Here is a 13630-nt window from a genome sequence, read left to right as displayed (position 1 = left end):
TTGTATGCCTCATATTCACAACAACAACATGAATGAAGTTGTGTGATGAGGGTACTCTTCCCATCCGAAGGTTGAAAAAAGTCTCAGAGGAGGTCATTAATCTGCTTGAAGTTTCACAGCCATTGAAGAGGCAGGAGTATCCTCACCCTTGAATCACTGTAGTAAACGATTTATGAAGGTAAAATAAGTCTCGGCTAATTTAAATAGCTTTTACAATAATCATATTTTGAAGACGCTGTTAATTGTCTACTTGCTATGGTGTGAACATGAAATGCATATGGGAGGATGGAGACTCCACATTTTAATTAAAAATAGCAATAATAGGCTGGATGTGGTGGCTCACACCTGCAATCCCAGCACTCTGGCAGGCCAAGACAGGTAGATCACCTGAGGTCAGGAGTTCAAGACCAGCCTGGCTAACATGGTGAAACCCTGTCTCTACTAAAAATACAAAAAAGGTGTGGTGGCAGATGCCTGTAATCCCAGCTACTGGGGTGGCTGAGGCAGAAGAATCATTTGAACCCAGGAGGCTGCAGTGAGCTGAGATCATGCCACTACACTCCAGCCTGAGTGACAAAGCAAGACTCCATCTCAAATATATATACACACACATATATATACATATATATATATGCACACACACATATATACACACACACATATATAAACACACACATATATATAGCAATAATAAAAGGAAGTTCATGAAAGATTAAAAGCCACATTGGAATTGTCTGGTAATCCCACAAAGAAATAAAAACATGTTTAAATTTACAAAGATAAAAGATCCTTATCCTTCTATTTTCCTTACTTTATTATGATATTTTTGGTTGGTGGCCTCTTACTGGTAGCAAGCTATCTCCTCTATAAAAATTCCATCTAACTGCATTATCCAAATCCCTCTGAACAGTCACCTCCAGCCACTCAGTTTTCACCTCTAAATAATGATCTCACCAGTTCAGTAAAGTTGGCCACATCAACTTCGGATAGCAACACCTTCCTCCAATTCATCTTCCCATCCACTGACCAAATTCATCTTTCCTTTGGCCCAGCAGAACCAAGAGCATGTATTGAAAAACCAGCCCATCCATCTTCTAGTTTACAAAACACGACACTTTCAAACTGTTTACTTATGTCCATGCCAACAATATTACTCAAATGTGGTGGAGTAAAAAAGCCACAGGGAATAGCGTAGTTGGCCAAGAGCAGTATATAGGGATCTAAAATTACAGGGAAAATCATACAACATTCATTTTACTTAGTCCCAAATCTCTATCAGATGATGATGTTGAACAGAAAGACTGTGAAATTGGCAGGGAGAAAGGAAAAGTCATCTCAAAGTTTGGGCCATGCCAGAGCAGCCTTACAGAGCAAAGGCAGGAGGAAACAGAGTAAGGTGCTGTGCCCTTGAAAAAGCTGTCACAATCAGCAGTGTCTGCTGGGCAAGGAAAAGTACAAAGACAAAATGCAGAAAGAAAAGCAAGTGGAAATTATTGCCAAAAGGTGAGCGTAAACAAAGAAAAGAGAAAGCATTCTTTCTATAGTATTTAGAGGACAGCATTAGCAACACAGCAAAATCCGAGATGCTAGTTCAACTCAATTCTATTCTATTCCTAGGTAGCATTTGTACTGTGGCACTTGTACTGTGGCAAAGCAAGGGACCTGCTTCCCAGGAGCTCAACACTGATGAGGGGACAGATGCCTCTTCCACCTGGCTCAGCCATACCCAGAGCCAACTAAGAGTGAAATCAGAGTGCTTAGGGAGCACTCAAACAGAGTCTGCTTAGGAAGCACCAAACAGGATCAGCCCCCAAGGATCTCAGAAGAGGGACATGGAAGAAGCAGTGGTGCCCAGGAGGAAGTGGTCCTGAGCAGACAAATGAAAGGTGCTGAGAGCTCATTTTGGTCAACTACTGTGCAGGGGCCCTGCTCTCTATGCACTTTTAATGTATTACCTAATGCAGCCCCCTAGCAAGCCCCTGGATGATTACAGAGACCATCATTATTCCTATTTTGTGAATGGAGTTAACTTAGCCCTGCTCCAGGTCTCAAGCTTGACTGTCCAAGGTCACACAGTGAGGAAGTATTAAGGTCAATTAGGAGCTCCGTATTCTAATTCCAAAGACTGAACTTCCAACCACTGAGCCATACTGCCTCTCATTCAAAGCCAAACTGAGACCAAGTAAGGGGAGGAAGAGGAGAAAGGCAACAAAAGCAGGTAAGATAGAAGGGAGAGGAGGGGAGAAAGCAGCGGCACTTCCTTCTTATAACCACACAGTTTGGGGTCTCGATGGCAATGTATGCACAGAATTTCAGTATCTAATGGACTGTCTCTACGTGATGTGCTCAATCCATAACAGGCAGGGAAAATTAACAGACACATATCAGTTTATACATATACAGGCAGACCTCATTTTTTGTTGCTTCACTTTACCGCACTTCGCAAACACTGTGTTTCTTACAAATGGAGGGTTTGTAACAACCTTGCATGCAACAAGTCTACTGGCAACATTTTCCCCACAGCAAATGCTCACTTTCTGTCTCGGTGTCACATTCTGGAAATTCTCATAATATTTCACACTTTTTCATTATTAATGTATCTGCTTTGGTGATATGTGATCAGTGATCTTTCATGTTACCATTGTAATTGTTCGGGGGCACCACAAGTCGTACCCAATATAAGTCAGAAAACTTAATTGAGAAATGTTGTGTGTGTTCTGACTGTTCCACTGACTGTTCCCTCATCTCTCTCCCTTTCCCTGGGCTTCCCTGTTCCCTGAGACACAACAATATTGAAGTCAGGCTAATTAATAACCTTACAATGGCCTCTAAGGGCTCAAGTGAAATGAAGACTCACAAATCTCTCACTGTAAATCAAAAGCTAAGTGAGGAAGGCATGTAGAAAGCCAAGATAGGTCAAGAGCTAGACCTCTTACACCGGTTAGCCAAGTTGTGAATGTAAAGAAAAAGTTCTTGAAGAAAACTGAGAAGTCAATGCCTGGCCTCAATGTTTCAAAGGATGGGCTGACTCTCCTTTTAGGGGCTAACGCTGCTGGTGGCTTTAAGATGAAGCCAGTGCCAATTTACCATTCTAAAAATCTCAGGGCCCTTAAGAATTATGCTAAATCTGCTTTGCCTGTGCTCTGTAAATGGAACAACAAAGACTGGATAACAGTCCATGTGTTTACAGCATGGTTAACTGAATGTTTTAACCCCACTGTTGAGACCTATTGCTCAGAAAAGGTTCTTTTCAAAATATTACTCCTCACTGACTATGCACTTGGTCACCTGTAAGCTGTGATGGAGATGTACATGGAGATTAATGTTATTTTCATGCCTGCTAAAACATCATCCATTCTGTAGTCCATGGGTCAAAGAGTAATTTCAACTTTCAAGTCTTCTTTTTTTTTTTTTTTTTTTGAGACGGAGTCTCGCTCTGCCGCCCAGGCTGGAGTACAGTGGCCGGATCTCGGCTCACTGCAAGCTCCGCCTCCCGGGTTCACGCCATTCTCCTGCCTCAGCCTCCCGAGTAGCTGGGACTACAGGCGCCCGCCACCTCGCCCGGCTAGGTTTTTGTATTTTTTAGTAGAGACGGGGTTTCACTGTGTTAGCCAGGATGGTCTTGATCTCCTGACCTCGTGATCCGCCCATCTCGGCCTCCCAAAGTGCTGGGATTACAGGCTTGAGCCACCGTGCCTGGCCAACTTTCAAGTCTTCTTATTTGAGAAATACATTTCATAAGGCTATAGCTGTCATAGATAGTGATTCCTCTGATGGATTTGGGCAAAGTAAATTGAAAACCTTCTGGAAAGGATTCGCTGTTCTAGATGCCATTAAGAACATTCATGATTTATGGGAGGAGATGAAAGTATCCACATTAACAGGAGTTTGGAAGAAGCTGATTCCAACCCCAATGGATGACCTGGAGAAGTTCAAGACTTCAGTGGACGAAGTCACTGGAGAGGTAGTGGAAATAGCAAGAGAATTAAACATGGAGCCTGAAGATGGGACTGAATTGCTGCAATCTTATGTTCGAACTTGAACAGATGAGGAGCTGCTTCTTATAAATGAGCAAAGAAGGTAGTTTCTTGAGATGGAATCTAACACTGGTGAAGATGCTGTGAGCATTGCTGAAATGACAACAAAGAATTTACAATTTTATATAAACAGATGATAAGGCAGCAGTAGGGTTTGAGAAGACTGACTCCAATTTTGAAAGAAGTTCTACAGTGGGTCAAATGCTATCAAACAGCACTGTATGCTACAGAGAAAGTTGTCATGAAAGGACGAGTCAATTAGTGCAGCAAACTTTATCATTTTCTTATTTTAAAGAAAGTGCCACAGCCACCCCAACTTTCAGCCACCATCCATATCAAGGCAAGACCTCCCACTAGCAAAAAGATGATGCCTCACTCAAGGCTCACATGATCTTTCCATTTTTTAGTAATAAAATATTTTTAATTAAGGTATACACTTGTCTTTTTAGACATAATGCTATTATTGTACACTTAATAGTCTACAATATAGTATAAACATGACTTTTACATGCACTGGGAAACCAAAAAATTTGTGTGACTCACTTTATTGAGATATTTGCTGGAACTGAACCCTCCATATCTGAGGTATGCTTGCAAATACACCCCTGATGTATTTTTCCGTAAGTACCAAAACAACCAATTTGTATCACACCAACAAATTATGTAATATTTTCTCTCCACTAAGAAAGCAGGAAACCATTAGTAAAACATGCATTTGGAGAAAGATAAGACCAGTTTCTCCTTTATGTATAAATCATTGTACTTAACTACCACATCCGGGAGCTTTTAAAAACATGACCCTGATGGGCAGCTTCTATGTTTGTGTGTACTTTAAAAATTTTGTAACTAAAAAAAAAAATTTTAGTGGAAAAAAACACCCAAGTGTTCCAAAGCGTTTAAATATTTTTTTAAAGGTACTCTATGTAATCAGCAATAATTTTGCAAATTTCCAGCTCTCGCAAAAATATACATATATATATTAAACATTCAACTAACTAAAGAAAAACTGGATGTAAAAACCGCATGTGCGGCAATCTTTGACTGTACATAACGTTCTTCAAATCCAAGCTATCCCAATGTTTAGAGGGTTCCTGCCTTCAGAGGTTTCTCTAAATTGTTAAGCATTGAGGTTGGCCTTTAAATTCCCACATAAAGGGTCATAAATATTGCCCAGGATAGAGTTCCTTCTGGATCAGTTTCTCAAACTGTGGGCCACCTCCATCAGCATAACTTGGGATGCTTGTTAAAAACCCCCAAAGATTTTGATTCAGTTTGTTGAATTTAACAAGTTTTAACATTTTTCACAAACCCTTCCAGTGGTCCCGCTGGACATTCACGTGTAAGAAACACTAATCTAGAATCTCTTTAAAAGAGCCCCAGTAAAAAGGGCCAGAGGCATCACCAAAATTACCTGTGGCCAATTCCTCATCTCTCCTATCACCCCCTGGAGCAGCCAGAGCTGCTGCAATAGAAAAGTAACCAAATTGGATCCGCAGTCACAGACTGTTCGGCAGCGGCCCAGTCAAAGTCCCGCCCACCCATCCTTGGGTCAGCTGCTAGGGTTCCCAAGTGCCCCTAGAATGAGCCAACTCTCAAAAGCCATCTCTCCAGCCTGTGCGCAAGGCATCCATGGGCTTACATCATGAGTTGAATTGTACTCCCCCTACAAAAACAAACAAAACAAAAGTGTTGAAGTCCTAACCCCAAGTACCTCAGAATGTGACCACCTTTGGAGACAGGTTCTGTACAGAGGTAATCAAGTTAAAATGAGATCATTGCGGGGGGTGAGGGGTAATCCAATGTGACTGATGTCCTTATAAAAAGGGGAAATTTGGACACAGACACACACAGAAGACAATGTATAAAGACACAGGGAAGAGATGGCCATCTACAGACCAAGGAGAGAGGCCTAGAACTGCCTTCAGAAGGAAGCAGCCCCATCAACACCTTGACATTGGGCTTCTGGACTGCAGAACTGTGAGACAACACATTTCTATTGTTCTAAGTCACCCAGCTTGTGGAACTTGTTACAGATGCCCGAGAAAATTCACATAGCTTGGAAAATCAAGAAGTGAAGTTAGGCAGTGGAAGCCAATCCAGATGACCGAGGGCTGTCAGGACAGTTTTCAGACCAAGACCTCAAGAAAGAACGTCACAGCACTGGATGTCCAGGAATCCCAGGGCAGTACGAAGAGCCACAAGATCTGCAGTGGCATCTGAGCACTGCCCCACTGTTGGGAATAGGGGTAATAAAGCATACCCGCCTCAACGACACCCACAGGGTGTGAAGATCAAGGAAACACTCTCTGTAAGCTCCACAGCACCCACACAAGTTACCCCCACCCCATCAGCAGCTCCTCTCTGCCAGACCTGATCTTGGTCCATATTAAAAGGGTGGTGACATAACCCTCGCACTCCAAGTCACCTCTGTTCATTGCTAGGAAGGACTGGGAAGCAAAATCTGCACTTCAGGAAAATTTAATTTGAGCTCTCGAACATGTTTGGGTATGTCTGAAATATCCAAGACAACAAATAACAGGGTCAGAAACAGCAAAACCCTGTGGTTGTCAAAGGTCCTTTCAACAAGTCGGGCTTCCCAAAGGCCAAGGGTTCACTGGGCGGCAAAAACTCCGATAAAGCAGAGCAGGCAGGGAGCGGGCGGTGTGCCCAGCAGGCCCACGGGCTGGAGGAGGGCTTCATCATGAAGGTTTAAGCACTATTACAATGTAGAATTTATGGTTCCTAAATGTTTATTTTAACTAGTCTTGAGAACACATACTTGACCTAGTGTGAACTTGACCTCTGGGCTCCTCTCTCTTTACCGAGGTTGTCTGTGCCACATAACAAGATTCTCCAGCTGACCCTCCCACATGGGGGCTGGGGTGGCCCTACCAGCAGTTGCCATGGTAAACCTCACTGCAGATCTATTGGCAAAGCAGCTGTCAATGGCCATAGCAGGCACACAAAAAATATATATAATCAGTCTGGGCTCGACTCCCAAGTTTGGCAAGCACGATGCCAAGTCAAGAGGGATGGGGGACAGCCTGAGAGTTCTCTAGGTCACCTGAACTCCAGCCACATCACGCCCTCCTGGATGATGCCATCCACCACTGCGTCTCTGGGCACCAAGGGTGCATGTGACTCTGTCTCCTTTGCATATAATTTAAGGAAAATGTCTAGAGTTGGGTTTTTTCCCCCAAAGAGGCATGGGCTGAATGCCAGTGGAAAAGCAATGGAATATCGATTTTCTGTTTCTTGCTAAGGAGAGAACAAGTCATTTGATGTGCCATGAGTTAAGTGAGTAAAAACAGACCTGCACTCCCTACAGCTGGCTGTGTTTCTCCTCTATTCATAGAACCTGGCACATGGTAAAAGCTAAACAGTAAATGCAAGAACCATCCATGCGTGTATGGAAGGCCTGCAACGTGCCAAGCACCCACTTTGGATTCATATCTGCCATCATCTCTTTTCTCTCTACCCCATAATCCTGCCAGCCCAGCCTCTCTCTCCTCTCTTTCATTCTTTTGTATTGCCTATTCCCATGTCCAGTGTTCTCATTAAAGCTGAGCCTACCGGCAATGTCTCTGTCTGGCCTGCACTTACCCTGAGACGGGGGCGAAAACACTGGAAGAAGCAATGAGGCCATGAGGGGAGGTTCAGTTTGGGTATAGGGGAAAAAAAAAAAACTACAAAAATGATAGGAGGCCAAAACGGTACACATCAGGGGTTTAATGCCCCACTTGGAAGACAAAGTCCCTAACCCACAAAACCTTCCTTTAAATGTTAATTCCTTGGAAAGAGTAAAAATGTGGTCCATCTCTCCATCTCTTTTGTTCAAAACAGGTAACGCTACCAAGCGTCATCCAGTATTAACTAAAATGACACATCCCACACTATAATTTCAGTTCCTAGGGATCCACACACAAAGGGTGTCTGGAAAAGCAACATTAACATGCAACCAGGCATCTCTACATAGTGACTCGGTGGCTACAGCCTGGAGGACCACCTTGGTGAGTGCACAGATCTATTCTTTGCCCCTGTGTGGGTCTGCCGCTTGCTTGTTCACATCTCTCTGATTTGCAATTTAAGGTTCACTAAATCTTTAGTCTTCAGAAGCATTTGATCATGGTCCATTTAAATTAGGTTTCAATCAACTAAAAACAATCCAGACTTGCTCAAAGGGATACCTTATTTTCTTCACTGGATTAGGCAAACACTGAACAACAGGAACACTTCCAATCTCTTAAACAGAAATTTTTTTTGCATCAATTGGACATGACCTATATAAACTCAAATTCTTCGTTATCTTCAACGTGTAATGACAATTAGAAGACATTCTGGGTTATACATTTAAAAGTATATGCACATTTTATGATGACCATTATAAGGTGGAACTTCATGTGGGCATATCATTGGTTTTTGTATTCTTATGTGTAATAAACCATACCCAAGTGCAATTGTTCAATCTCAGCATAATAAGGAAGTGAGAGAAGGAAACCACAAACAGAAGAAAACCAAGTCATCGATAAAGCAGACAGAATTTACTTGGCTTGATCCAACACTAATCTCTAATATTAATCTTCCTGGTTTCATCAAGGCCTTCATACCCATTTTTTTCATCTTGACACGTGCAACCATCCTACAAAGAAGGTAAGGTTTTAGCACAGGCATTTCTGAATGGGAAAATACAGGCCAGACAGGTCAAGTGAACTCCCCGAGGCCACATAGCTAGTGAGGGTTTCAGCATTTGAATTCAGGTCTTCTGGCCCCAAAGCCAGGAGTCTTTCCTGGCATCACACTACTTAGCCATGGACACAAGGTTTACACCATCAGCAGGAGCCCCAGTGGTCCCATCTGAAGGTAGAAGGCTCTCTCAGCTCTCTGGATCTCCCAGACACATGCAAAGTCAGTCCCCTATTTTAAATATCCATCTCAGAGACACATTATTTTGGATTGCACGCTGACCTACCCCAGCATGCCTTTTAAAAACACAATTATTTCTGAAGAAAGCTGTGAATTAAGTTTCTAGCATTTGTACCTAAATTCATTTGTTAAACTGGGAAGTACAGGAAGGCTCATCTTCTGAATGCTGAGAACCACAGAAAAGGAAAGTGACGTCACATAGATCCTGGTGTTGTCCAAGGGCTACCTCCTAGAAGCTGGTAGGAAAACTTAAGCCAAATGCTAGAAGCATTGGTTGTAGGTACCATAAGATTAAACCAATATAGCAACTTCCTCTAGAGCCCTGTAAGTAACTTCAACACTGATTTTTCTGACCAGCAGTCTTCTGTGATCTCTCTCTGGTTTACCAGGGGGCAAACCCAGCTAAACCTAGGCACACACACGTCTTTGCCTCTCTTGCCTGGAGAAGCAGGAAGCCATGAGGTGATTCCCCAAGATCTGGAGCATCTTGGGATCTTCTAGAACATCTTTGGATCCCCGAATCCTCAGGCAACCTGAAAATGGGGGCCTATCCTCTTTTCAGAGAGGGCACTCAACTGCATCATTTGCCAAGCAAACTGATTAAAGCCTTACAGCATTCTCTCCAACAGGCATCAAGGAGCTTCTGCCTATCTGTAAAATCTTGCTCTGAATTCTTTTCTTTTCTTGAGATGGAGTCTCTGCACCGCCCAGCACAATCTCTGCTCACTGCAATCTCCCCGATCCAGGTACAGGCAATTCTCTTGACTCAGACTCCTGAATAGCTAGGATTACAGGCATGCGCCACCATGTCTGGGTAATATTTTATTTTATTTTATTTTATTTTTGAGACAGAGTCATTGTCACCCAGGCTGGAGTGCAGTAGAGTGATCTCAGCTCACCGCAACCTTCACCTCCTGGGTTCAAGCGATTCTTCTGCCTCAGCCTCCCCAGTAGCTGGGATTACAGGCACACACCACCACACGCAGCTAATTTTTTTGTATTTTTAGTAGAGATGGGGTTTTGCCATGTTGCCCAGGTTGGTCTCTAACTCCTCAAGTGATCCACCTGCCTCAGCCTCCCAAAGTGCTGGGATTACAGACGTGAGCCACTGCACCAGGTCTACTGGTTAATTTTTTAATGGAGACAGGGTTTCACCATGTTGGCCAGGCTGGTCTCCAGCTTTTGACCTCAAGTGATCTGCCTGCCTCGGCCTCCCAAAGTGCTGGGATTACAGGCGCAAGTCACCGCACCAGTATAAAGATTAAATGTATTTTTAATCTTTACACAGCAATATCCCATTGCATTGGTGCTGTAACGGATGAGTTATCTCCATGTTACAGGCAAACCATATCATACCAGGTTTTGGACAGAATGAGTTACTGAGGGGAGGGGAGGGCATGTCATTTGGCCTGAGCAATGCTAAATTCTAAACAAATGCTGATACATTTCTGACAAGTATAATTTCAGAAGTTAAAAAGTGAAAAATTATGACTTAATCTAAAATGCCTAGAACCCTGAGCATTTCTGATCTACTGGTTTGAATTTGATAGTCAGAAGGCTGTTCATGTCTGTAATTACTGCTTGATCATCAGACATTATAAAACCTGTGGACATTCACCTTTTTACCAAAGTAAGGCCATTATGCCAAAGCCCTTCTGTTTCCTTCAGGATTGAAGACATTTTTCAACAAACAAGGTCACTAGATTGACTGTATCCGAAATTTTTTTAAATTCATCCACCTGTACTTCAAAATCCGAGCATCAGAAATTTTGAACAATTCCAATCCACATAGGAATGCCTCGGTCTCTATGCAAAGAACAACTAAGAATGCTTCACTTTTTCTGAGGGGGAAGGTAAGATTCCTTTATGTCCAATGAGCACCCAATAGCATCAATTCGTCAAGAAGAGCCTCAGAATACATTTAACCTGATCCTTAACTTCACAATGCAGAGGAGAAAAATTTTCCAGTGTTCTCAAATCTATACGCATCATTAACACATTTTTTTTAAAACACTGCTGGGCATGCATGTGAACTGCAGAAGCACTGCAGAGAACCCCACCTATCAGTTCTGAAGAGCAGCAGAGAAGTGCATTCTAGAAAACCATCAGGCCTCAAGGATGAAGGATTCTGGTTGCTGTTTTCAGGAAGCTATAAAAACTACTGATGTTTTACTCCAGAATAGGGCCCTCTACTCCCCAATCCCCTCCTGCCATCACCGTAAAGAATGTCTTTCATTTGTTGGTATCATGTTCAAATTAATTACACTGGTTCTGCCATATGGCATATCCTCAAATGGAAATTTTTTCCTAGCTCCTGATTCACAGATGTGCCAGAGTGATGAATATCTCTGTTGAGTTCAGAGAAATCTTGGATGCAATGCATTGCTGCTGGCATTGATACAACATTACCCTGACCCAGCCCTTCCTAGGTGGTAATGAAGCCTGCAGGTAATGGATGGATTGTATTTCAGACTTCAACTTCCCCCGAGCCCTTTCAAGTGGCCCTTGTGAGATGCCCCCATGTGGACACACCCAACCCCCGACTTTGCCTACTGTGCAGGGCCACTGTGAACGTGGCAACTTACGTTTGGTGCACCTCTGGGAGCCAGGGGCCTTACTCCAGCCATGACAGCACCGCCCTCCACAGACATTGACCCTGAAACAAAGCAAGATCGCTGAGTCCAGCAACAGGAAGACTCCCTTCCCAAGAACCCAAGCTTCCAGCATGTTCCAGAAAGGCCAGCCTCCAGCTTCTGCAACCCTTTGGATGAGACAGAATCCTAACAGGTACCCTGGATGCCCAACCCAAAGCTGCCCAAGCAGAGGGGCAAGGCCCATACATATATCAGGGAATGCAGGGAGAACGAAAAAGCCTGCATAACCTAGGCCTATACAGGAAGGGAGGACAAGGGCCCAACAAATGGTTTTCTTACCCCCAAATTACAGTAGCGCCAAATATTTTTTTTCTATTATCTGGGCCAACATTTTAAATTGGAAATGAGTTTCAGAGAGAACTGTCCAAAAAGGAGTGAGGTCACATGGCCTGGTATCACCCCTGAAAAAAACATGCCAACTAAGCAAAACAAGTTTTCCCCTACACCCCAACCTGAGACGAACTGGGGGAAATAGGAGGCCCACGAAGGGAAGAGACTATGAGCGCCCAATAACAGAAACATTCCAACCAAAACTTTTATCAATACCAAGACACCCCACCACAGGAAAGCAGACTCCACAGGTGCAAGGAAGTCCAAGCCCATGATTTCTCTGATGCTGAAAAGTTCCAGGCCGCAGAACAGGAGCTGGATCTTTACGGCTAGCCTGCCCTCGAAACATTTTTTTCATTAGCTAGACCAAAATTAAAACTCAGTTGCAGTTTAATTGATGCTGAGGGATTAAACTGTAGTGACCTCAAGTTTACGCCCATCTTCTAGGAGCAGTTGGGTTTGCGCGCAGAAGGTTACGCCCCAGGCAGAAATGCCTTTTGTGTTTACCCGCAGCTCGGTAACAATGCACTCGGAGTTTCACGTCAGTAAAAGTCCCTGGGCTTCCCCGCACTCCGCTCTTCCCGCGGCGCTCAGCGCAGGCGGAGGCGGGGAGAGAAAGCCAACCCACCGCGCGGGAGCGCCCCGGCCACCGCGGGCTCCGAGTGGCCCTGACCCCGCAGGTCCCTCAGCGGGCGGCGCGCGCGAGGCTGGCGGGCGGAAGGGGGTGTGGGCTTACCCCTGCAGCTGCTGCTTCTGGTGAACCTGCAGCCTGGAGCCCCCGCCGCTCTGGGTCTCCTGCGGCACTTTGGAGCGCACGACTTGCCTGCCTTGTTTGGCGAACGGGGCGGCTGCCGGGTGGCCGCCGGGCTTGGGGTGGAGCTGCCCGCCAGGGGCCGCGGGACGCGCCGGCTCCGGCGGCGGCGGCGGCGGCGGTCTGAGCCCCTGCAGGGCCGCGCCGCCAGGCTTGCTTGTGCGCCGGGTCCTCTCCGAGGGGACCCCGGGGGAGGCGCGGTTGGGGGCGCCCGCAGCCGCCGAGCTGCGGCTGTACCTGGCGTTGAGCGCGACGTTGAAGGTCCGCGAACGCGGGGGCCCGCTCAGGGGCAAGGCGCCCGCTGCCAGGCCGGGGCCCGGGTGCACCACGTAGGTGATCCTCCGCACCCGGCCGTGCGCCGACGACGCGAGCAGTCCTGCCCAGAGCAGAAGCCCCCACCTGAGCCAGGCCCCCGCCATCGCGGGCCCCAGCCGGCGCGACCGGCCGCGCGCGGTCCGGCCCCTTCCCCCGGCCGTGCGGCTCGCCTTTCCCCGCGCGTCTGGGCTCCCCCGAGAGCTGCCGAGAGCTCGGGAAAGGCGGGAGGAGGCTCTGCGGGCAGCGGAGCGGCCCCAGACCCCGGCCGATTGTGGCGGGGAGCAGGGGGCGGGCGTGGGGGTGGGGAGCGCGGAGCCCGGGGAGCGGGGAGGGGCGAGGGAAGCGGGCAGTGCAAGGTGAGGGTCCGCGCGCCCGACCGGGGGTGCAGCGCGCGCCGCGGCGGGGCCCGGCGAGGGTGGCCGAGAGCGAGCGAGAGCGCGCGGGACACTCCGAGGCAGCCCCGGCGGCGAAGTCTTTTAAAAGTTTCTCTCCGGTGGCCCCAAGTGTCAGACCTGAGCAGCCAATCTCCGGCAGACGTGACGTCAGGCGGCAGATCCTAA

General features: G+C 46.1%; 1 protein-coding gene across 7 annotated transcripts in view; it reads right to left on the bottom strand.

Moving 5' to 3' along the window:
- Positions 1-13247, bottom strand: part of LTBP1 (latent transforming growth factor beta binding protein 1) — a 444991-nt gene extending 431744 nt beyond the window's left edge. For 2 of the 7 annotated variants that reach the window (XM_038006776.2, XM_038006775.2), the window contains exons 1-2: positions 12681-13247; positions 11546-11616 (exon numbers count right to left, since the gene is read on the bottom strand). In XM_038006776.2, the coding sequence (XP_037862704.1) occupies positions 11546-11616; positions 12681-13174 (565 nt within the window). In that variant the 5' untranslated portion in view covers positions 13175-13247. The remainder of the gene's footprint in view (positions 1-11545; positions 11617-12680) is intronic. The other 5 variants (XM_038006773.2, XM_038006774.2, XM_038006777.2 and 2 more) reach the window with 3 other exon arrangements.
- Between the last annotated feature and the right edge of the window lie 383 nt (positions 13248-13630).

Source organism: Chlorocebus sabaeus, chromosome 14 (genome assembly GCF_047675955.1).
Source record: "Chlorocebus sabaeus isolate Y175 chromosome 14, mChlSab1.0.hap1, whole genome shotgun sequence".
In the NCBI taxonomy this organism is placed as follows: Eukaryota; Metazoa; Chordata; class Mammalia; order Primates; family Cercopithecidae; genus Chlorocebus; species Chlorocebus sabaeus.
The sequence above is the reverse complement of the archived record's forward strand: the minus strand, read 5'-3'. Positions and strand labels throughout refer to the sequence as shown.